Source organism: Penicillium pulvis, assembly GCF_028828015.1.
Source record: "Penicillium pulvis strain IBT 33274 chromosome Unknown contig_23_segment0_segment0, whole genome shotgun sequence".
Taxonomy (NCBI): Eukaryota; Fungi; Ascomycota; class Eurotiomycetes; order Eurotiales; family Aspergillaceae; genus Penicillium; species Penicillium pulvis.
The window spans coordinates 4,282,315-4,305,907 of NW_026643075.1; the positions used below are offsets into that span (position 1 = coordinate 4,282,315).

The 23,593-nt window shown below is 48.8% G+C and overlaps 12 protein-coding genes across 12 annotated transcripts; 4 read left to right on the forward strand and 8 right to left on the reverse strand.

The window, feature by feature from the left end:
* Positions 1-245: 245 nt before the first annotated feature.
* Positions 246-1,142, forward strand: N7503_005892 (uncharacterized protein; the record flags this gene model as incomplete). Its single annotated transcript, XM_057065439.1, has 1 exon — positions 246-1,142. The coding sequence occupies one exon, from the start codon at positions 246-248 to the stop codon at positions 1,140-1,142; it is 897 nt and encodes a 298-aa protein (XP_056923182.1).
* A 302-nt stretch (positions 1,143-1,444) lies between these two features.
* N7503_005893 (DnaJ family domain-containing protein) lies at positions 1,445-3,086 on the reverse strand (the record flags this gene model as incomplete). Its single annotated transcript, XM_057065440.1, has 2 exons — positions 1,445-2,653; positions 2,715-3,086. The coding sequence occupies 2 exons, from the start codon at positions 3,084-3,086 to the stop codon at positions 1,445-1,447; spliced, it is 1,581 nt and encodes a 526-aa protein (XP_056923183.1).
* Positions 3,087-3,353: 267 nt separating this feature from the next.
* N7503_005894 (mitochondrial 37S ribosomal protein mS37) lies at positions 3,354-3,908 on the forward strand (the record flags this gene model as incomplete). Its single annotated transcript, XM_057065441.1, has 3 exons — positions 3,354-3,480; positions 3,629-3,708; positions 3,810-3,908. 3 exons carry the CDS (start codon positions 3,354-3,356, stop codon positions 3,906-3,908), a joined length of 306 nt encoding a protein of 101 aa, XP_056923184.1.
* Positions 3,909-4,160: 252 nt separating this feature from the next.
* Positions 4,161-5,828, reverse strand: N7503_005895 (cytochrome P450; the record flags this gene model as incomplete). The annotated part of the gene is made up of 3 exons (XM_057065442.1): positions 4,161-4,297; positions 4,352-5,445; positions 5,500-5,828. 3 exons carry the CDS (start codon positions 5,826-5,828, stop codon positions 4,161-4,163), a joined length of 1,560 nt encoding a protein of 519 aa, XP_056923185.1.
* Positions 5,829-6,491: 663 nt separating this feature from the next.
* On the reverse strand, positions 6,492-8,079 carry N7503_005896 (uncharacterized protein; the record flags this gene model as incomplete). The annotated part of the gene is made up of 4 exons (XM_057065443.1): positions 6,492-6,576; positions 6,631-7,466; positions 7,540-7,997; positions 8,076-8,079. The coding sequence occupies 4 exons, from the start codon at positions 8,077-8,079 to the stop codon at positions 6,492-6,494; spliced, it is 1,383 nt and encodes a 460-aa protein (XP_056923186.1).
* An 850-nt stretch (positions 8,080-8,929) lies between these two features.
* N7503_005897 (uncharacterized protein) lies at positions 8,930-9,806 on the reverse strand (the record flags this gene model as incomplete). Its single annotated transcript, XM_057065444.1, has 2 exons — positions 8,930-9,312; positions 9,368-9,806. The coding sequence occupies 2 exons, from the start codon at positions 9,804-9,806 to the stop codon at positions 8,930-8,932; spliced, it is 822 nt and encodes a 273-aa protein (XP_056923187.1).
* Positions 9,807-10,189: 383 nt separating this feature from the next.
* Positions 10,190-11,003, reverse strand: N7503_005898 (protein tyrosine phosphatase-like domain-containing protein; the record flags this gene model as incomplete). The annotated part of the gene is made up of 4 exons (XM_057065445.1): positions 10,190-10,251; positions 10,306-10,439; positions 10,505-10,721; positions 10,784-11,003. The coding sequence occupies 4 exons, from the start codon at positions 11,001-11,003 to the stop codon at positions 10,190-10,192; spliced, it is 633 nt and encodes a 210-aa protein (XP_056923188.1).
* Positions 11,004-11,329: 326 nt separating this feature from the next.
* On the reverse strand, positions 11,330-13,333 carry N7503_005899 (MDR family MFS transporter; the record flags this gene model as incomplete). The annotated part of the gene is made up of 6 exons (XM_057065446.1): positions 11,330-11,971; positions 12,040-12,143; positions 12,191-12,527; positions 12,599-12,876; positions 12,944-13,037; positions 13,100-13,333. The coding sequence occupies 6 exons, from the start codon at positions 13,331-13,333 to the stop codon at positions 11,330-11,332; spliced, it is 1,689 nt and encodes a 562-aa protein (XP_056923189.1).
* Positions 13,334-13,889: 556 nt separating this feature from the next.
* Positions 13,890-14,723, reverse strand: N7503_005900 (uncharacterized protein; the record flags this gene model as incomplete). Its single annotated transcript, XM_057065447.1, has 4 exons — positions 13,890-14,093; positions 14,146-14,429; positions 14,482-14,581; positions 14,649-14,723. The coding sequence occupies 4 exons, from the start codon at positions 14,721-14,723 to the stop codon at positions 13,890-13,892; spliced, it is 663 nt and encodes a 220-aa protein (XP_056923190.1).
* Positions 14,724-15,167: 444 nt separating this feature from the next.
* N7503_005901 (MFS transporter) lies at positions 15,168-16,826 on the reverse strand (the record flags this gene model as incomplete). Its single annotated transcript, XM_057065448.1, has 4 exons — positions 15,168-15,313; positions 15,362-16,113; positions 16,167-16,550; positions 16,606-16,826. The coding sequence occupies 4 exons, from the start codon at positions 16,824-16,826 to the stop codon at positions 15,168-15,170; spliced, it is 1,503 nt and encodes a 500-aa protein (XP_056923191.1).
* Positions 16,827-17,934: 1,108 nt separating this feature from the next.
* N7503_005902 (alpha/beta fold hydrolase) lies at positions 17,935-18,885 on the forward strand (the record flags this gene model as incomplete). Its single annotated transcript, XM_057065449.1, has 1 exon — positions 17,935-18,885. One exon carries the CDS (start codon positions 17,935-17,937, stop codon positions 18,883-18,885), a length of 951 nt encoding a protein of 316 aa, XP_056923192.1.
* A 618-nt stretch (positions 18,886-19,503) lies between these two features.
* On the forward strand, positions 19,504-23,583 carry N7503_005903 (uncharacterized protein; the record flags this gene model as incomplete). The annotated part of the gene is made up of 1 exon (XM_057065450.1): positions 19,504-23,583. The coding sequence occupies one exon, from the start codon at positions 19,504-19,506 to the stop codon at positions 23,581-23,583; it is 4,080 nt and encodes a 1,359-aa protein (XP_056923193.1).
* Between the last annotated feature and the right edge of the window lie 10 nt (positions 23,584-23,593).

The window sequence follows — 23,593 nt, forward strand, 5'->3', positions numbered from 1 at the left end:
CATTCAACGGAGTATACTTCCAGACTTCAGTTGTATACAAACTCCAGAGTAGACTATTGCCAACAAGATAATGACAGCTTCATATTTTCGTCAGCGCAGAGAAGCCGCTCCTTCCTTCTGTACGGTTTATGTTGTGTTCCTTCCAATGTTCCTCGCATCAACACCATGGCTCTCTTCCGACTCTACCATTTCACATTCCTCCACTTAGTCTCACTAGTGTTATCACCCACATTTACTTCCTCCATATGGGCCACAACATTTCATCGGTTAGCGGCGTCAAGTCCGACAACTTCTATGAACAAGGGAACGGAATTAATGAGATCTGGGTTGACGGCCTGGAAGTGATCTCACGATTGCCGTTCGGCGACTCAGACCTGGGGCAAGCCGGTTGGCCTGCAGGCGACTGGCCGAAAATACCGTGGCATCAGTTCATTATTCCTCTGAAACGAGACCTCACATCCACTAGCAACATCAACAGTGCTAAAAGTGCCAACGACACCTTTGCGATGACAGAAAGCATTGCTTGCTGCCCATGTCTGAAAACCTATCCGGACTTTGGATACTTCGGAATGTACAAGAACTGGAATCCATTCACTGCTGCACTTTTTGGGAATGTGGCTATGGCATCCGGCCTTGTTATTCTGGGGCTGCTTCTCTTTTTGCTCCAATGGAATGAGGTTATCATGGATCTGCATCGGTTCATGCCGGATACCGCTGCGTTCGGTGAAGCAGTCATGGAGCCTCCCGTCCGCGCTGGAAGCTGGCATTGTATGAAGCCATGGCTTTGGCGGCGTTGCTTGTCTAGATTCCTCATGCTTGTGGCTGGCACCGTCCTTGTGGTGTGTGGGATCCCAGGCGCCATGCTGGCCATGAAAGATCGATCAGGTCCTGAGGTTTTCTTCGAAACTTGGAAGGGGATGGCCATCGTACTTTGGACAAACGTTGGCTTTCAGTTTCTTATAAATATTGTTCTATTGTATTATTATTGCTGGCGCCACCCAAGGGGAGAAAATGCGGACAGTCTGCGAAAACGTGAGCAAAATCCCGGATCCAGAAGTTTGACAGTTGAAGCCTCGGTCGATCCTGGGTTGACTGTTATTCAAACCATGAAGGTTGAAGAACCGAAAGCTGAAGAAGCTTGAATACAATTTCACATAATGTGGACTTTCTTCACCATAGGCGAAGTTCCACAAGCCGGGTCTGCGGTACGGTTTTTTTTATAATGCTGTCTTGCTTTTATGTGCTACGGGATGGACGATCAGGCTCGTCTGTGGCAATCTCTCTAAGAGATATTCGGTGATACCCATGTTCGAAAGAGGCTCAGAACATGTATACTATTCTTAATTCATTCCAGTCAATGGAGGTTCTGCTGCTATGTTACACTCTTCCAGGTATCTGTAGCTGGGTCATATCCATTCCGGGTATATTCGTACAATGCCATGTTTTATCGCTTGTCCTCTTTAGAAAAGAGATCCCGCCACATTTCCTTCCAGCCGTAGGCTTTATTTTTGTCTTCTTCATACACGCGCACCGACGGTCCAGGGCCAAGCGACCCAAATTTACTGGCTGTGGCCCTAACGGGTGAGCTTGACCCACGAGCGCGTTCTGTTGCTCGCCGTCGTATCTCTTCAGCCAGTTGAGGTGCGACATCCGCAAAACAAGACTTCAACTCGCGGTCGAGATTTGTATACGGCTTTTGAGCAGAGCGAGGGGCTTGGAGGTTGTAGGAGCGTGTGATGGCATTGAGCTGTTTGACAGCAAGCTCATGGTAAGATCGTTCGTTGCCCATGTATTCAGGGTCTCGCAGTGGAGGCAGATGAGGAAGTTCCTCCTTTTCGCTCGGGTTCGGTTCGGCTGCGAGGTCCACAGCATCAACCTTTGAAAGAATCCGGCCATCGCTTGCTATTTCCGACACCACATTTTCATCTGAGCTTGCAGCACTGCTGTCGCGAAGTGCCGCTTCCAGTTTCATCTTTTCTGATAAACGTAACTCCGCAGCAGCATAAGCTCTCGCTCGCTGCATCTGGGCTTCCAAGGACCCGCCCTGGCTAGCGATGAGTCTGGAGGCGTGTCTCCTCCAATCGGCACGTATCCGCTGCCGGAAACGTCTAATTTCCATAGCAAGTTCCTGCTGCTTTTCGATCCACGGCGGAACGATATCTTGCTTCTGAATGATCTTGTTCATAAAATATTCTGTGGTGTCAATAAAAGCACTATTAGCATTGTGATCGGTCTCGGTATTGACGCCTTTGCCTCGACGAATCTTCTCAAACTGCCCTCGTCGTATCGCATCTTCTATACGTTCGTTCGCCAGCGACGACAGGCCCTGGATGGATATGGGCATGGACATCGCGCCGGGCGATAACTTCTCGCGCATATCACTGCGAATCGCTTCCCGTTCTTCTTCCGTTAATCCAGGACCTTGACTCAATGCGTAGTTGGACGTCTTTTCCTTCGCTCTGGCGATACGGACACCGGGGGTGAGCTTCGGCTTCGGGGCTGGCTGAAGATTGATCGGGCGGGGGATTTTGTAGGGCGTTCGTATGGGTTTGCTGGCATCATCGAGCATTCTAAGAGCTGAGTCTTGCAGGCTTTCTGTTCCTGTCCATGCAGGAGCTGTTGCAGCTTCTCGTGTGCCTTGGCCTGCGCTAGCCTAGAATGCAAATGCAGGTTAGTCGCCGCGCTCTTAGCGGTGGGTCAAGTTGTGGCCATACGGGCATGTCAAGGATAGAGTGAGCGATGGGATTTTCGCTTTTGAAAGACGCCGCCTTCACTCGCTCTTCCAATTGTTGCTTTAACTCCTCTGAGAAACCCGCGTGCTCAATGTTGCGGCGTGCTGAGCTCCCGCCCTCAAGCAGAGCATCCTCTGCCATTTGGGACAAACGACGGGCCATAGCACCCTTCTCCTTCTCCTCATCCTTTGTATCCTCTGCATCGTCATGGCTTTTCGTTTGCGTCGAGGCAGAAGAGGTATTGTGTCTGCATAGCTGCGCCGCTGGAAACCGTTTGGATGCGGGAGCTACCGTAAATCGTGATGTATGTAGTGACGATCCGACCTGGGACCTCAAGATCTGCTTTCCGGACATCGCCTTGAGAAGCAAATAGTAGACCAAATGTCTGTATATTTCCGACACAGAATGAACAGATATTCAATCTGAGTTCGTCAGAAGTGGCAACCCCATCTTCCAAGTTGATGGCGGATCCGCTTATGTCATCAACTTCCGCGGAGTCGAAACTTCCTGTGATTTTGTTGCTCCTCCGTCGCCGGCGTCAGCTTCCCGATTGTTGTCCACGAGCCACCTCGCCACATCTCGATACCTTTGATTGCGAGTGTCCTCGGACCGTCCTTCATCATGGCTCCCAAGAATGTCACCACCCGGCTTAACCCGCTCCGTTTGAACACCATCAACCACCTCCGCGTCCGCCGGCCGAACCAGAATGAGCAGAACACTTGCGTGACTGTCATGTCCTCGATGCTGAGTATGTTCCAACAACCACTCCCCTTGAATCAATTATCAATCAATCGTCTGCATGTCGAATATCGCGTCATCGCGCATCGACCGTTGCCGATGCGATCTCATACCCCCAGACCTTAAATGAACCCGACAGCTAACAATCCCTCTCATAGACTGCTGGGCTTCACACGGATACGGCTCCGAGGGCTGTGCGGCTCTCGAGGCCCAATTGCGCAAGTGCATGGACCAACCTGTACGTCTTCCAACATACTTCCCTTACTCCCAAATCCCGGATCCTAGATACAGATCCGCATCCACAGAGCACTCTTACTGACCAAATACCCCACAATATAGAAACCGCAAGAAAAGAAGAAGAACACCGTCAACTACCACCTGATGAGAATGTACCCCAAGGTCGTCGGACCCCGGAAGAAGGACGGTGTGTTGGGCTAAATTGTCGCGACGACCGTTCAATGGAGTTTGGGATGTTTTTGCGATAAATCCCGCAGGACGAAGACTTGACGTGCAATACGTTGCATGACTGGACTGAGACTCATTGGGTATTGCATGGGAGTTGGTTCTTTTCTAATCGCACATTTGTACAGTATTTAACTACGTCGAGTATGGCATAGCTTTTGAAAATTGATTGTATCATTACTCTGGATGTTCTGCATCGACTTCATCATGGTATCGGTTTCTGCTGCCTTAAACAGCATGGAACTTGAGAATCAGCTTTTCGGCCTTGGGGTGCACGGTATAGGCATCTATGGCTTCGATGTCGGTATCATCAACGATCGTGGTGCGGAAGTTGGAGTAGATGGCAGCTGCCACCAATTTCGTTTCTAAGACACTGATTAGCTTCATTTCATCAGTAATCCATGTTTGCCATATATTACCTTGCAAAGCGAGATTGCTGCCCACGCACATCCGTCCTCCACTACCAAATGCCCAGAACCAGCGGCGCCTTTCCTCGAGCTCGGCGGCCGAGTTCTCTTCTTTCAACCATCGTTTAGGCTCCCATGATTCTGGGTTGGGGAAGACCTCCGGATTGCGATGCAATGAGTACGCCTGCGCATTGACTCGCGTGTTCGCCGGAATGTTGTCATAGCCCGCCAGCGAGCAAGAGGGCGCGGGCGTTACCCGAGGCTGAATACCAGGGATCGGTGCATGAAGACGCAGTGTCTCGGTAACAATAGCTTCCAAAAGAGGTAGGGAGTCAATTGATTTCGCCGAGGGCAGCTCGTTGGATTTGGGGAAAGAGATCGGTGGGTCGAGAGTCATTAGTTCTTGACGCAGCTTCTCTTGGATCTCCGGGTGCCTCGACAGTTGCCAGAACAGATACGTCAATCCCACGGCGCTTGTCTCAAATCCAGCTGTGAGTTGGTCGTACATTTCGCAGGCGATTTCATTCCGCTGCTCGACGAGATCTGGTTTGAAAATACCTGCTTTCAACGCCTGCTTATCAAGACCCTGTTTCAGGTGCTTATATACAATAGGTTCAAACGCTGGGTCTGTTGAGTCGATTGAGTCACCAGCTTTGGCGCAGAGATCCAGAGCCCAGGCGTCGAGCATTGCGTTGGCGGAGTCGCAGTATTTCGGGATAATTCGGAGACCAATGCATTTCATCCATGGAGCCAAGTTGGGAGCTTCTTGGTGGTAGAACTCGAATGGCTTTCGGCATAGATATAGGTGCAGCCAGTGCTTGCGGAATGCATGATCCTGTAAATGATTTGTCCCATTTCGTAGGCCGAAGAGGTATCCAGAGACGAAGTCGAGGGTAAGTCCCATGTTCAGATCATGAACATCCATGGTCTCATTAGCATCCACTGACTCCTGAATAATCGGCAGAAGACGATCATAGATTACGGCATCAGAGACAATGCTAAGATGAGGTGATGACTGCAGCGTAGACTTGGAATAGATGTTGGACATCATTCTCTTGCGAGTGGAGTGGGTCTTCGTGCCGACCATCGTGAACATGCTCACGGTGCTGGACTCGGCGTTAGCTCCTATCAGCACCTCTATAGCATCGAAGTCGACTCACTCAAGTGATCCAAAGACACGAGGATACCACTCATGCTTCTCATATCCACCAGTATACACAGACTTGATGCCTCCATCAACGCAGTTGACGGAGATCTCCGATGGCCCAAGCCGGACAATCGGACCAAGCTTTTCATGTGCAGCTTGAATAGTCCGGTTGTTCTGCATCCGAAATCGTTTCCAAAGCATCCATAGTGGCGAAATGGGAGCACTCCAATGCGCATTAGGGATCTTGGCAAGTGGCGACACAAAGGCTGGGTAGATGACTCCTTTGTATAGTACAACGGCCACGACAAGCACAGCCACCAAAGACGTGACCGACATCGCCATGGTTAAGATCAAAACATTCACTATAACCAGTTGTATAGGCTTCACTCCGCGTTTGTGCGATGTGGTTTTCGGTGGGAACCCACGGGCACTTATCTTTTTCCGAGGGTTCCTCGGTTTAGGTAATTGAATCCTACACCCCGCGCGAGGATAGTCTCTTTGCCGGATAAGGACCCGATGTGGTAAACGATACTGTGCCGATGTTGTGGGACTGTGGCTTTTAGGTAGACTGGGGTTGAATGCTGTCCAACCAGATTGTGGATATTACTTTCTCTCTCCACGCGATACTGATAAACGCGCGATAAGAACCGAGATATCAATGACATAATGGGTGATCGGGTCTCCGATTGCCGAGGGCATATTCAATCCCATCGTCTATCTGGTTTACATTTGAAATTTACCTAGGAGATTCCTTGAAGCTTGAAAAGAGTCATGCCTGGAGAAGTTCAGATTGGTGGCTCAGTATACATGGAAGGACGAATTTTGAGTATATAAGGAAAGGCCAAAGGATAGGCAAAGACAAAATACAACGAAAGGTAACTTGCTATCTGGAAGAGCATCTCAAGCTCAATGAAACTCTGACCAGCAGGGTTGCTTCTGGTGATAAAGCAAGTGAGTTCACTAGCAGGATGCCTAGGCGCTATCGCATTACTAACGCATCGCAACTTATTTGAGAAGGTTAGCCAGGATGCCTGGGGCATCGGAGGCATCATCAGGGTAGACGTAAAAAGCAAGGGCGAGAATCAAGTACCTGAGAAACCAAGTTAGTAACAGAAAAATTGCAGAAAGATTGGAATTAACATACAGTCCCAAGCACATGACACCCTCGAGGTAGTTCGACTTGCCGTCCTGGATCAGCAAAGTGACAACCAGGCCAGAGATAAAGAAAGCGACAGTCTCAAAGGTCTGGAAGTGGAGCGTCATCTCGATGCCCATGGTCCAGCCGAGGATGACCAGGAAAGGCGTGACAAAGAGGGCGATCTGCAAGCTGCTGCCAATGGCAACTCCAATAGCAAGGTCCATCTTATCCTTGTATGCAACCACAACAGCGGTGACGTGCTCTGCAGCATTACCGACGATCGGGATCAGCACCAGACCAATGAACGTCTTGCTAATGCCAGTCTTCTGCACGATGCTGTCAATGCTGCCAACCAAGTAGTCTGCACAGATCGCGACAAGAATAGTGACGGCAATCAGAGCAACGGTTGCAGCCCAAGGGCTCAGAAGACGCTCCTCTTCCTCCTCTCCCTCTGTGCCCGGAATCGTCTCGGTGCCGGCTTCATTGGCTTCTTCGAACAGGTGGGCGTGGGATCGCAGCTGGAAGTAAAGATACATCACATAGATGATGAGGAGAATGATCGCAGTGCCGTGCGACAAAATGAGAATGTTGTCTTGGGCGTTTTGCGAGGATTGCGACAGCGCGGCATACAGGGTGGCCGGGATGATCAGCGAGGCGGATGCGACGGACATCAAAGATGACATAGTGGAAGCCACAGTGCTGTTGAAGGATTGCTCGGAGAAACGGAGGCCACCGACGAAGAAGCAGCATCCCAAGACCAACAGGATGTTGGACAGAATACTTCCCAGCATACTAGCTTGCACCACCCGAATCTGTTTATCCTTGAGCGCGATGATGCTGACCTATTCAACCAAACAAACACATTTAATTAGCTTTCCAGATCAAAGAGCGGGAAAAACAATCAATGGCTCTTACAATAAGCTCGACCGCGTTACCAAAGGTAGCGTTCATCAGACCACCAAGGGCCTGGCCCATGGTCGCTGCCAGCTCCTCTGTGGCAAAGCTCAGGAGGGAAGCGAGAGGAATGATAGCAAAGAAATTGAGGACGAAGATAGCCGTAGAGTCCCAGTGGAGTGCTCCGGCGATAATACCCAGCGGCACAAATATGAGAAGAACATTGACGTAGTCACGGACCAAGGTCAACCAGGTCAGACGCACAACATGCAGCGGCCAGCGCACCCAGGCACGATTGTCCTTGGGATGATGATGGTGGTTACCATGGTCTTCATGCTCATGGCCAGACAAGCCCGACAGGGACCGACGACCAAGAAGCGAGGTTTGCTCGCCGGGCTCTAAAGACCCATTACCGGAGTTCATTCTTTTCCCAGGACCGAAGCTATGGCTTCGAAACTCTTTGCGAAAGTGAACGGAAGCTGTGGTAGTCAGTACGTGAACAGAGCGGAATAGCAGAAGCCGGGATTGAGCGGAAGAATAGAAGGCACATCACGTACACATATTGGGACTAGGAGCCAAGCTTTGGGAAAGTGAAAACGCGAAATTGGCGGGGTCTTCCAGCCACAAGATCCGTGGTTCCAAAGACGTAATCAGTTAATTAGCGGCGAGGATCCGTTGTGTGAATGGTGAAAATGAAAATCAAGGGATCCGTGACAAGCACAGCCTCGATGGCTCTCTTCGCTGCAACAGCAGACGACCTTGGCACGGAGCTTGGGCGCTGATCTCACATCCACATTCTCCACATTTCATTTGCTCCACCGCCTTGTGATTCGCTCCGATCCAGGGCCAAGGTGTGCACTGCCACACCATTACCCAAGAGCAATGCGACAGCAAAGACTGCATCTGCCGACGGTGTGGAGATGAGATCAGAGCTCTGTACCTGCCCCATTTTAACCTACAGCTCACCAAGCTATCCTAATTTGATGATGTATATGTGGAGCATACCATTCTTCTCAGGTTCTCTCATTGAATACAATGAATCTACTTACAGTAAATGGTAACCATTTATACGATTACGAGTGGATATAGACGTGGAGCTCCGGTAGTGCCATGGCATTGAGGCGGGGGTCTTGACTCAGGATCCATTGCCCAGTGTAAATGGCGCAAAACTCTTGGAAGTCCATCATCAAATTCAAACTGCGCCATCGGAACATGATAACAATCTAGCGGAACTTAAAACACAAATCTTTAATTCTAAGCCCCTGCGCAAATACACCAAGCGGTTATCTGCATGGGCAAATGGAAAACTCAACTGGATGGCCCAGTCTGCACCTGTGTGCCACATGTCTCCGACAATTCCATCAATCCCATGTTTTCCAAGAGAACGCCTTCCTAATAAAAAGTAAGCATGTCACCCTTGAAAGGAGAGAGTTTGAATGTTCCGCACCCATTGCGTGGCCACCTCGGCGTTCAAAGACGCTGTCTTGGCATTTTCTGCATGGCTACCCACCCATATTTTGCCTGTTGACCCGATCTCAATGTGATCAACCACATGATTCGCGTATACCTTTACTGGCATTCGAGCGTAAGCGCCATGACCATGTGATCGTTCAATCGTGGCTTTGATGGGCTTGTACAGCGATGATGGTGGCAGGGCAAAATCGCCGGAGGCCTGATTACTGGACGCGACACCCCCGGTCACGATTGAAAGAACTTTGACTTGGAATGGATGTAGCTCAAGGCGGAGAACCTCTGACAGATGCTCTAAAGACCGCTTGGACGCCCCATACACTCCTGATTTAACCATTGTCAGTGATACCTCATCGAAACTTTGACAGTCCGTTCTTACCTGAGTACGGCATAGCATTGTGTCCAGCGATAGAGGTAATATTAACCAGCGTACCCCTGCTTTTGATCAAGAGTGGTGCAAATGCCTTCGTAATAGCAAGCGGACCCCACACGTTTGTATCAAAGGTCTTCTTAACCGCTTCAATATCGTCGTCTAGTAAAGGCATATAGTGGAAGATGCCTGCGTTGTTGACCAGTACTGACAGTGTGCCCCCAGTCTTTTCCGCGACAGACTTTTTGGCCATATGAATATCCTCAGACTTGAGAACGTCTAGTTGCAGCAAATTGAGATTCTGGAGCCCTTTGAGATCTGACATTTTCTCGACGTTTCGAGCTGTCGCAAATACTTGGTACCCTCTTTGCTGGAAAGCAAGTGCGAGACCCGAGCCGATGCCGCCATTGCTGCAGCCGGTGATGAGGACTGAGCCTTTGGTACTCATTCTTTACGGTGATTGTCCACGCGTGGAAGGAAATTTTAATGACACCTAATTATATATTGTTATTATAAGAGACAGACCTCTTTATATGATTGTCGGCAGACGAGCATTTGCGACGTTCGGTGCCGAGATGATTCTCGGCGCCGAGCGCAGAAGAGGCATATACTTTGAAGGATGGTAGTTCTTAATACAGGGTAGATCCTTATGCTACTTGAACTGCGTTGACTAGTCTCGAGAATTGCATTTTGACCGTGTCGCCCGCTCGTGATGGGTCTATACCAAATGTTCCAACCTGGAGTGCTCGGCGCCGAGGGGGCAAAAGTATGAAAAGGTGCATTATAGCTGCAACTTCCAGCTAAGTCGATGGGATTGTTTCTTTGCCACAGTTACTGCTTTGCCAGAACCTTGCGTCTCTGCTTTAGCATGTAGGAGTACATCATCACCGACCCTATCACAAATTAGACAATGCTTGCACGCACCAACAGAGAGGAGAGATACTTACCAGGTACGTAAAGCCCCAAGAAGAAATAGAAAATTCCCAACACAGCCCAATTAGTCGCAACTGTAGTCGCTTTGTACATCAACCACCATTCGCTACTAATTCCGATCGGATACAGAATCAAGAATAGCGAATATCTAAGCCAACCTCATGTTAGCACCATGACTTAAACCTGAAAAATGAACCAAAATGAATGACCCACCTAGACCATTTGAGAAGCCCAGGAACTGGATAGCCAGCTTGCATAATTGCAAAATACAAATAGCGAATAGTATCTGCTGAGGACCAAGCCAAGAGCATGGCTGTGTACGCCACCGAGGGAGCTGTCACATCGGGGAACGCATAATTGATAGCCCACACCTGCACGGAACGAGCGAAAATCTGAGTGAAGGTGGTAAAGACAGGCGAGCGAGTAATTTCTGCCATACTGAATTAGTATTCGTGCGACCGAGGTTGGAATGCTAGGGTAAGGGGCGGGTACTGAGTGCGGCGTGGAGGATCTCAACCACAGCGATGGTCTGAGTATATCTCGTCAAAGGCTCGGCAGATCTGTATACTGCTGTGATGTCGGGTGACTGGATCCAGGTAGTCACCGTTTTGATCAAGATGGACAGCCATAGAGCGGCACAGGTCGCATTGTACAACAGAAGATAGGTCCGGCTTATCGAGGACTGAGGCTGAGGTGGGTCTTTCGGGGCCATTTTGGGTTTTTGAAAATTGCAGAGGCTCTACATCCATGCAAAACTGGAAAGAAATGATGGTTTGATGTGTCGGTTTTTGACATGTGAAGATGCTCAGCAAATTTGACATCTTCAGGTTAACCCAATCAGGAAAGCGTGGACCCACAATGCTGGAGCTATTTAGATGACGCTTTCTTTGAAATGCACACCGCGGAGACGAGGAGTGAGATGGTACCAAATAGGCCTATGTCTTCCGAAATATGAACAAGCTACTAATATGTTTTCTAGAAATCTTGAAATCATAAAAACACCGTCAACTCGTAACGTCCGATGATACGCAAGGTTACTCACGCAGCAACGACAGTCTCGATCTTCTTTCCCTTGACACTGCGCCATTCAACACCCAATGCACCCACAATACTCACACAGCCAACGTTCAGTGCCAGCTGGAAAACGTGCATTAGAGCATCATTGTAAGCCTCAAGCACCCTCGGCAGTTGATCCGAAGTCACCATTCCCCGTAAGCCAGTCGCACCCGCATGCACTATGTCCGATGGATCAAGACCTGACATGTTCAGCGCAGTCAAATTCTTCACCAACTTTGTTGTAAAGATGGTTTGTGCGACCGTTGTAAAGAGTGCACCACCAAGCATCTGTAGGAACATGACGACCGCAGTGCCAATGGATGCATCTCCGACGCTGAGAACGGTCTGAGCGGCAACCCCACCTTGTTGAAAGCCGCAGCCCGCACCTATTCCATAGATGAACATGAATCCAACCCATTTGGCTTGGGAGATGTCGACGGTGAAAGTAGTGATGAGCCCAGCGCCTATTGAGCAGATAATACTACCCGCGATGAAGAACGGGGTGTAATAACCGAGACGGGATGTCAGGGCGCCAGATATGATGATGGCGACTACATGGGCGAGAACCAGTGGAAGGGAGTCAATACCTGCGCCGACTGCAGTGGTGCCGCGAATGGCTTGGAACTAGATGTGAAACATCAGCGATAGGCCCAACAGGCCTAGCAGGCTGAACATAGCTTTGAGTGACTTACCCATATGGGGATATAGTAAACCATGACGAAGAAGGAAGCACCTATGCAGAAACCGAAAACCGACGCGAATTTGATTGAGCGTTGCTTGGCAATTCGGACAGGAACTGCTTGGAGTCAGTTTTGAGCTTTCGACATTTAGACACAGACCTACCCGTTGCGTTTTCACCCAAGGCTATCTGCAGTCCGATGAAAATGATAACTCCAATGCCGAAGAGAACAAAAAGGGCGATGATCCGCCCATTTGACCAGGGATACTGCACGCCGCCCCATTGCAGTGCAAGCAATAGACAGACTATCGATGGCACAAATACCATGGTTCCTAGAGGATCCAGGCTCTTGGTTGTTTGCATCCAGGAACGCTTTTGGGGAATTGCTCGTGGAGGCAGTTTTAGTAAGGCTAAGATACCCACAGCAGTGATGCCCCCGATCGGAAGGTTGACATAGAAGCACCAGCGCCATGTTGCATGATCAGTAAATGCACCGCCCATCTGTTTAAAGGCTTTGGTCAATGCTCTGCGAAGGGTCATCACACAGGGGATGGGATTCAAGCTTCTCTTACCAAAGGGCCAGCAACAGAGGCAATTCCGTAAACCCCGCCAATCATAGAGAAGAAGATAGGTCGTTTCTTGAGTTCCACAATATGGCCCACTGTAATGAGAGCCCCAGTAAAGATTCCAGCACTTCCCAGCCCAGCAATGGCTCGTCCAATTATCAAAACTGTCGAGCTTGGCGCAACACCACAGATCAATGAGCCAAGCTCAAATATGCACAGCGCCACAAGAAATACCCATTTGATGTTGAACAGGGTGTAAAATTTGCCATAGAGTAATTGGAATGCTAACAACGTGGTTAGCCCTGGTATTAAGATGATAGCATACGCCAGTTACAATGGAAATATGCGTACAGCAAGTGGTAAGAAGGTAGGACGAGGCATACCAGCCTACATCATTGAGGTTATGGAATTGATCGGTGATTCGGGGAATGGCAACCGCAATAATCTGTTGGTCATTGTAAGTAAGATCAGAAACTACAACAGATGCGAAGGAGCAGGGCAGCGCACCGTATTGTCCAGTGCGACGCAGAGGACAGCCAGCATCAAGCTGATGGTAATCAATACCAGTTTCGTACCAAAAGGCATGAATTGGTTCTGGTCGATGTCCCTGGAGGGGTTTGTCCTTTCCTCCACCTCTGCATTTGTGCATTTGTTGGTCATCTCCATCATCTGGTCCTGGTTGGTGTCTTCGGAAAGGTTCGTACTTTCCTCCAGCGTCGTATTTGCTATTTTGTTGGCCATCTTGAACTTCTCAAGCTTGCGTCAGTATTTCATCAACTCCATCTAAAATGTGGAATGAGGAAAGAGTTGTGAAGGGGAAAAGAAGACTATCCCGGGGAGGAGGAACGTACTCTCACGACCTGCTACCACTGTGACACATGACTACGGAGGCCGGTGTCAATATGTGCTCATACTGAGACAATGAACCTTCAGTAGGAAAATGCTGACATCATATCATCTTTCATTCTCTTATCTGATGTTTGTCATGAACACAACATGTATATCATTGTTTCACTCTGCCTGTATTGCGTTTACTCTCTCTGCGTAATTTGGTGTCGTGTATATTAAGCATTGAACCCGGGGAGTGAAGAAGCTTTATCAAATCGATTGGCAAGGTCAACATTGGAAGAGATTTCATGAGCTGTCAGGTAGGTATAAGTAAATTGTATTCTTATGTGCGTGGATGCGAATCTAAGTGGTCTATCTGATAGTGATTAAGTATATATCTGCTCCTTGGAGTGTCAGACCGAAGGAACCTCACGCTGGACTCCGACCAATGGTAGGAAGTACCGAACCATTACAGCAAAACACGAAAAGACAGGTCAAGGCTGGTATCCAGCTGTAAGAAGTCGGCCAAGCGACCCAGATGGTCAATCCCCCAAAATCCTTCTTGGTCTCCATCCGTGTTGACACATTCAAACCACGGCAATCCAAAGGCTCCGGAATCAAAGGCTCGCTGTGTGTTTTCGAGCAAGATGGCTTTCACATCCGACGTTGCCAACTAGCCAATATTAGCAACAGTATTTTTGTGAAATTCCAGCAAGTATTCGTACAGTATTCTGGATCTTCTCCGTGGCCTCCTCGCCTAACTCATTCACAAGAACAGCTAAGAATCGTTCAGGTGTAGCTATTTTCGTGTCCGCCTCAGCCCAGAAAATATGGTAGAATTTTTCGACAATAGACACAAGTTCCTCGGGCAACTCTTTGGCAATGAGACACAGTGCGGTCTGGATATCGATCGTCGAGGCGGGAAATCCCTCGGGCACGGCATCCGTTATTGGAACTCCAAATCGATGACCCCAGTACAGTCGCTCACGTTGGATCCATTGGAGCTTGTCTGTGATCTGTATCAGCTTGCTGAGATTCACATTCATGGATCCCATATTTACTCTTCACTGCAATTGGAGGAGTATTATTGCATTTCTGGAACAAGTCACGAAGTAGAACCGGCACGTAGTCGATCTGGCATTTCGAGAAGACGGGGGAGTTCTGCCAAAAGATCGATTAGTAAAATTGGTCAGTATACTCGTCTGTGTCTTGATAGATTTGACTTTACCCTGAGGATATGGAAAGCGATCTGGCTGAATGGGCTTCCAATGTCAAAGTAAAGGGTAATGCGAGGAGAAGCCATGGTGTCCATATGCTGTTTGCTTGTAATTAAATTGAACGATTTCCAATTGTCTATATAGTCTTAAGTACAATTTTTTGATTATGTATCAATAGCGAGTTGAGTCATCGTGAACATTCCCAACCATCCACAGTATCGTGCCGGGGAGTTTGTTGAGAAAGGAGTGAACCACTGGGTGACGACGTCCCCACACCCAATCCTCACCAATTCCCGCAACGCCAGTTTACGTCATATTAAGCCTCACATCAAATTTAAAATACTTTGTTCTATATTGATCGGTCTTATTTCAATGGTTCAGTTCGATTGTTCAATTGAAAGCCAAGATGTACATTATTCCACAGCATTAACACATGACCAATATTGACCCACCGCTAAAATAGACAATCCATGATGCAAAATTCCAGCCTCGAACCACCGTGCAGGACAACCCTATGCAGGAACTTATTGCTACTCGGATTCCTCAAGCCCCTCAAATTTGCTCATAGCTCTCAACTTCTTTCCGGTCATAAATAGCACCCAAGGTACAGGCAGAAGCGCGATGGCGATAAACCCAACCAAGCTTGACGCCCATGAAACGTGAAGTTTCGTATACACTAGAGCAGTTAGTCGTATGCTTGTCTCATAATAGAGCAAGGACTTACTTTGAATTGCGAACAGTGGAAATGCTCCCGCAAGCCCATACCTAGCCAGACTGTTTGCACTCATAGCACTGGCTACCGTGATACCACGGTAAGTGTCAACCATATACTGTGATGTACTAATAAAGACACACAAGTTGCCGCATGCAAAAATCATAACAGCTACAGTCGGACTGGCCCACGAAATGTCAGCTTTGGAGGTCCAGCCGAACCAGAACAGTCCAATGGGCAATCCGAAGCTGCCTATCATAGCTGGGTATAGACGTAACTCCGGAGGTGCTTCATGTGGTGGGTACTTTGCTGACTTTGGACGGTAAAAGAATATGTCGCATAGCAAGACTGTCAAAGCACCGAGGAAACACCCGACAACTATGGCCAGAAATATTAAGCCCGATTTTTCAAGGTCATATTTGTAAATAGTTTCGAACACCAGAGGGATTGCAGCGAAGAATGAGAAAAGAGTGGCGAATTCGCACGCCACATATAAGGATATAAAAGCCACGATGGGCTCTGTAAAAAGCATTTGGATCGGCCGAATGACAGCCATCGTCAAGAAAAGGTGAATCCTCGATGACAACGGTTGCAACGGAGGTGAAGGCAATCCTAATTTCTTTGCGCGCTGGCGTTTAATAATTGGATGATAGGTCTCCTGGGCCATGAGTGCTGTGATCAAAGCAAAGATGTCGAAAAATAATAAGACCCATTGCGTCCACCGCCAGTCTTTCCGGACGACAACGAAGCTACCAATGACAGGCCTGCCGTGACAGTTAGCAAGTCAATTCAAAGCAAGGGCTCATAGAGGACGAACGCTATGCCAGGACCCAAGAATGGTGTCAACACAAAGCATATCGCAGGAATTGCCCGCTCGGCAGGTCTCCATGTTTCGTTGATAGTTCCTGCCGCAATTGCCAATATCGGCGCAAAGCAAAATCCCGCGAGGAATCGCAATACACATATTCCTGCAAAACTATTGCTGAATCCAGCACCTAAAGTGAATAAGCCCCCAAATACAATCGTGCCGATGTATACAGGGTATCGGCCGATGGTTTCTGATAGAGGCCCACCGACCACTGGGCCTAAGGCCAGGGCAAATACATAGAGCGATAATGGTAAGATTGCAACCGTACTGCCGACATGAAATCTCTCCATAAATTGCGCGTGTGCTGGTGTCAATATTGATGTTCCAAGGGAACTGAGGATGGCATTAGTGTCAGCTGATCACTTATGAATTCTTAGGATAGACTCACGCTGTGAATGCTGCGCTCGCAATCATCAGAATTTGTCGCAATTTCAGATTTGCTGGCCAGTTATACGGGTTACTGGGATCATCATCCCAGTTCCATGTAGAGTGTTCTATGGAAGCATCTTTTGGCTCGTCCAATCCCCCTTCGAGATCGGGAGTTTTCACACCGGCTGAAAATTCAGCAGAGGCAGTATCCATCCCTTTTGTACCTTCAGAGTCTGACATGGTTGCCGAGTCAGCTTACTACCTTGTTAACTAATTGGCGAAGGTTCGGGTATCAGATCCAAAGGCTACTCCCGCGTGTAACTTCGAGGTGATTGGAAATGCATTTAATCAGATAATTCCAAGGTTCACGGATGGCTTTTAAACCTAAGCATGTAAGCGATATACGTCGAGGTATCACACGTGCAAAATCAGCCTTTGGGGTCATCATGATCACTATTCGATACACGACAGCGACGCCACCTGCAGAGGGTGTAGGTCCAAGTGTATTTTGTTTGGGGGCTTTAGGGGGAAAGTCCACTCAAGTTTATGGCTACCAAGTTACACAAGATACGATCCATACGCGTTTTGGCGGATATAAACCGAGATCAGTAGCAATATTCCACCCAAGAATTGCTGAAGGATTAATCGTGGTATGCAAGGTGACTTTCTCGATGAGAATCTCTGGTTTGTTAACAAAAGTTGATGTGCCTTTCGATTGGTCCATGGTGATCCACCCGGGTTAAATAGCCCACATTTCGAAGGTCCGAATTATCGATTATTAAACACGATTTTTGTTGAGATCGCGAGAGCGATCGAGTATGACTGGTCGTTTCCCAAACAAAGAGGTCCAAGCCACGATTTTCTGAGGTGAGTTCCTCCGGCTTTGCGGCTGAACTGACTCGTTCGGCCGTAAGCCGGAGAAGTGCCCTGAACAAGCCTTGTTTTATCATCGACATCCAATTGGCTAAATGGTGAGTCATCTTCATTTTTCGTGGTATTGATCAGTATTACATTAATTTTCGAAATCAGCTATACCGCCATACTCTTATTGCTTAATTGCCGGGAAATAACTTCGGAAGTCGCTAACCCGTTGCGCTTTACCCCTCATATTGTAAATCCGGCAGTACTGTTATCGTGCTGATTGTATGGCCATAATGAGTTATCGTCATAATACAGTAATGTTTACTTAAAACAATTTCGAGTTGTTTTCTAGATGTGGCGATCTGGCATGATCTCCTACTCGGTTTTTCATCTCCTACTCGGTTTTTCAGGCTACAGTCGAAGCCACGGCAACTCTTATAACGTTGATTTATTACTTCCTCAACTTGAACCTTACATCCAGTTCATAATGCAATCATCCAACATTGACTGGGATAAAGGTGATAAGGATGGGCTTGTCTCCATTGGTTCCCATAACCTCTATCTATCCGTTTCGGGGCCAGATCGCAAGCCCGGAGAGCCTATTGTCGTCCTCATGCAAGGCGTTGGCAGCACGATCGATGAGTGGGTTGTAGTGCGAAAGCTTGTGGTTCCATTTGCTCGTTGGTTGAACTATGATCGTTCAGGGATGGGTAGGAGTGAAGGTCCTAACCAGACACCACTAAGCATATCTGCAGCATCAGTTGCAGCAGAGCTTGATACTCTCCTTAGGAATGCCGGTATTGAGCCTCCGTTTATCATTGTCGCTCACTCGTGGGGAGGCTATACTTCTCGCGAGTTTCTGGAACTTAGGCCTAATGATGTTGTGGGCATGGTGTTCGTGGATTGCAATACGGAACGTTTCTTTGATAGTGGTGCGTGGGGTTGGGACGTTTTCTTTCCAGTCCTTGGTGGCCAAGATTTTATTGAAACCACCGGTCTTGCAACGTCCCATATCCTATCTAAGGAGGAGTGGAAAGCCGTCAGAGACGAGCAGGCTGATCCCCGACATCAAGCCACCGAGGCTGCTGAGATGCAGGCGGTGCCGAATGATCGACGGGCTTTAGACCATAAGAATCAACTCGAAAAGCTACTTCTCAGGGATTATCCAGTCAGTGTTATCATTGCGGATACACCTGAAGATTTTCAGAAGATGTATGACTTTGGAGTGGCCGCAGGCAATGGGACAGAACAAGAACGGGCTCTATTTCGGAAATGTCTTGGTAGATGGCGCGAGATGAATGAGGACTGGCAAAGAGAGCTTTTGAGGCTTTCTCGTCTTAGCAGATCTGTCCGTCTGCATTGCAGTCACAATGTGCAGCTTTTACAACCACAGAGCATAATTCAAGAGATAAAGTGGGTCATGGATAGCTGCAGATAACTCGAGTGCTTTCTCTTCCTTGTTCTCCGATCGTCGGTTCAAGCTTGGTTGCACAAAACGCGACGCGACGCACAGAGGTACAAGTGTGACACTCGTAACTGTGGCCGAAACGCTTCAGGAGTACTCTGCAGCCTCGAGGGATATCACATCAGCTAGTCTTCTCACTTGCATGTCATGCCACTTGAATATTAGTACCTTCAACCCTCCTATGATTTCTGTTGGTTCCTTCGTACATTGGCCACTTGGCAATAAAACACTCCCTTTACTCTCTCAAGTTCAAGTCGCCTATGATGATGGCTGTCCATTGAGAGCATTATCAGTTATCACACCGTCTAAATCTCCACTTCACTATAGCGGCATAGATCTACCCATTTAACCCTCACTAGGAAATGATCTCCACGCCTTTGATAATCGAATCTGCGTAACGAGAAATCTGGCCACTGGTATTACGAGATCGCGCAAAGAGAAACCAGTTTGGTATAGTCTGTTGTACAAAAGTCCATGTAAAATGCACACTGCGCAGTACGTCTTGGCCCCTCCCCCTCCCGCTGCAAGTCGCGCAATGCTTGCTTCTGCGACCGCTGTTTCTTCGACCAAATAAGTTCTCAAGCTGACAAAATGGGCGATATGCAGGCCAAACAAGGCTATCAACTAGGTATTGACGTTGGAGGCACATTTACGGACGTTTATGTCTTTACCCCGCATGGCGAGACTGTTCGAGCTAAAGTACCCACAACTGTCGAAGACCAGAGTATTGGCATCAAATATGGGATCTTGAAGGCCCGCAGGTTACTTCAAGAGAAATTTGGCTGGTCGGGTAAATTCCAATTCATGCACCATGGCACTACAACCGCAACAAATGCCGTGCTAGAGGGGAAAGGTGCTCGAACTGCGCTTGTGGTTACAGCGGGGCACAAAGATATTCTGGCATTGCGCCGTTCTCAAATTCCTGGTGGATTGGGCGCTTGGTTGAATTTCACGCCACCTGAGCCAATTGTGCCGCTTGAAAGAGTTGTACAGTGCAAGGAGCGCATGTCTGTGCTTGGCGAGCCGGTAACCGATGTTGACATTGAGGATCTGCGACAAAGTCTACAAGAGCTGGCTCGCCAAGATCCCGAGGCTGTTGCTATTTCGCTTTTGAATTCTCATAGTAATGATGCACATGAGAAGATTGTCAAGAAAATTGTGCGTGAGGTGCTCGGTGAGGACGTTGCGATCGTTTGCTCTGCTGAGGTTCTTCGCGAAGTTGGCGAATATGAACGAACTGTGACAACATGTACCAATACACTTGTGAAGCCTGTGGTCCAGAACTACCTAAGAAACCTTTCAGATGGCCTTGCAGAACATACTGACACGATCCGGGTTCTCAAGAGCGATGGTGGATTGACCAGTTTGAATCTTGCTTCCGAGCTACCAGTGAACATATTGATGTCAGGGCCTGCTGGTGGTGTTAAAGGAGTGGCGGACGTGGTTACCCGGAGCACACCATACAAGAACCTCATCACCCTTGATATGGGCGGGACATCCACGGATTGTGCCGTCATCTACAAGGGGCAGCCCCAACTGCGACGCGAAACGGTCGTCGGTAATCTCTCGGTTCGTGCACCTGCAGTCGATGTGAAGACCGTTGGAGCTGGCGGCGGCTCGATCACATCGTACATGGAATTGACCGAGACCCTCCGGGTGGGCCCTGAAAGCGCAGGCGCTCAGCCAGGACCTGCATGTTATGGAAAAGGCGGGCGACAAGCCACTGTCACAGACGCAAATCTTGTTCTCGGATACCTTCCCAAGACCTTGCTCGGCGGAGAGTTTGAACTAGATGTCAATGCAGCAATGGCGGCTGTTACTGAGATTGCAGACCAAATGAAGCTTCCTGTAATGCAGACAGCGGAGGATATAATCACCATCATTAATGAAACCATGTATGGTGCTCTGAGGCTGGTGTCTGTCGAGCAGGGATACGATCCTCGAGAGTTTGCTCTTGTGGCGTTTGGAGGTGCCGGCCCTCTACATGCCAATGCTGTTGGTCAGTTACTTGGCGCTTGGCCCGTCATTATTCCCCCGTCTCCTGGTATTCTCTGCGCACAGGGCGATGTGACTACAAAATTGCGACATGAACAGTCTGCTACGTTTATCCACTTGGTATCTGAAACGACGGTGGACGAAGTTCGAACCCAATATAACTTGCTGGAAGAGCAGGGCCGAGAGACTCTTCAGCGATCAGCCGGTGATTCCTGGCCAGTGACCTGGAAAGCCCAATACCAGGCAGATCTGAGATATAATGGGCAGGCTTTGACGATCACCATAGACCTTGATATTAACGATCTCTCCTTGGATACAGCGAAATTGCATGACCTGCTTCGGCAGAAATTTGACCGACAGCACCAGCAGATGTTCACTTACTGCCTAGCCGACTTTGAGCTGGAGCTAATGCGACTTGGCGTTGTTTTGGAAGATTCTTCTCCAAGCATTGAGATTCCAGAGGTCTCCAAATCGATGACAACTGACCCTCCTCCTGAGGCGAAGATCGGAGAACAAAGTATTGTTGTGCAAGGTAAAGAGCAACTTGCAACCCTGTGGGACCGACAAAAAATCACTCAGCAAGGATTGAAAGTTCAAGGACCGTGTATTATCTCCGAAATGGATAGCAACACACTCGTCTTGCCCGGCTACTATGGCGAGATCGACAATATCGGCAATATTTTGATCAACCCCTTGGAAGACAAACCAGTTGTTGGGACGGATCATACAGCTGAGAAGGCGGCAGAGTTAGTCAAAGCGACCCCTGCGATTCCAACTTTGATTTCTTCGACTCTTGCTTCTATTCGAGGGGAGATGGATACCATGATGCTTCGATGCAGCATGTCACCTGCCATTCGCGAACAGCAGGATGAATTCAACGTCATCACCAATGCCGAAGGAAAGATGCTTGTTGGCCAGTTCGGAAGCTTCATCACTGAGTTCCTCAAGATTTGGACAGGCACCATTGAAGAAGGAGATGTGTTCGTTACCAACGACACTTACCAAGTCCAGGGTGCTATCAGCCACCTCAACGATGTAATTGTATTCATGCCCATCTTCCATGAGCATCGCCTGATTGGATATGCCTCACAATTTGGCCACCTGACAGATGTGGGTGGCATTGTGCCCGGTAGCATGTCCATCAATGCCACGTCTGTTTTTGATGATGGTGTGCAAATTCCTTGCATCAAGTTATATGCTCGAGGTGTTATGAACAGTGACTTGGTGGAGCTTCTGTGCCGTAATTCTCGGCAACCAGCATGGTATCGCTCGGATCTGACGGCCATTGTGGCGTCATGTTCTATGGCTGCGACGCGGGTTCGCGAGCTAGCGACTCGGTTTGGCCGCGAGGTCTATTTGGCTTCATGTGATGAGCTGCTATACAGAAACCGCAGTGGCTTTGCAAAGATTGTTCAGCGCCAATTTGATGATAAGAAGAGTGTATTCACCGATTTTGTTGACGATGATGGCCACGGCGTTGGTCCGTGGGCATTGCGTTGCTCCATGGAAAAGATCGATGGTGAGCGGCTGCGCTTTGATTGGAATGGAAGCTCTCCGCAAAGTCAACACGGCATCAACTTTTATCTCTCGGAGACCATGTTCAAAATGTTCATCGGATATTATATTCTCGCCGCAGCCGCCCCTGGAACTGTCATTAACGATGGTTTCCATGATCTAATCGATGTGTCCATCCCACGAGGCAGTGTTTTGAAACCCGTCAGACCTGCACCTATCTCTTGTCGCACCCATCTCATGGGCCGAACACTAGACATCGTACAAGCATTGATCGGCCAGAAGGACGACGCATACCAAGCTGCAGCTGGCTTCAGTGACTCGCCCCATTTCTTCTATTCCGGCTTCAAGCCGACTGGTGAGTGGTACCAGCTTTACCAGATTGGGTTCGGAGGTGTTCCAGCCCGACAGGCTGGTGACGGTCCAGATTGCCACTGCCTCTTCCCAGCAATCAAGTCTATTCCCACGGAAAGCATCGAGTTGAATTACCCTCTGCGTATCGAAGCGAACGAGAGTGTCGCCGACAGCGGCGGCCCAGGATTCTTCCGAGGCGGTAATGCCCAACGAACCCTGTACCGATTCTTAGCTCGGGGGGAGTTCAGTCTGCATGATGACCGATGGTTCACCAAGCCCTGGGGTCTGAAGGGAGGCAAGCCGGGGCAGCGATCTCGGAAGGTACTTTACCGCTATTCTCAGTCAGCAGAGAACCCCCCTACAGAAATTCTACCGTCCAAATGTGATCACATCCGTGTCGATCCGGGTGATCTTCTCGAGTGGATTACTTGGGGTGGAGGCGGTCTTGGGGACCCTTTGACGCGACCAGCCGAAAAGGTCGCGCTAGAAGTTCGCCGCAAACTTGTCACGGTAGATGGGGCCCGCAAAGGATATGGTGTGGTTCTGAACAGTGATCTTGGCGTTTCGCAGCATGAGACTGAGGAGCTGCGGGCCCAAATGCGGCTTGAGCAGGCTCGGCTGGAAGAGCCTCCCACGTATGATCGTGGTGGCGATATTGAGGCACTAAGACAGACATGTCTGCAAGAAACGGGACTAGAACCACCGGTTCCTCAATGGGAGACGGATCTGTATGGACCTCATTGTGCATTGAAGTACGTGAAGGACTGGTATGAAGAGATGAGGATTCAGAAAGGGTGGAAATTAGAGTAAACATAGACTG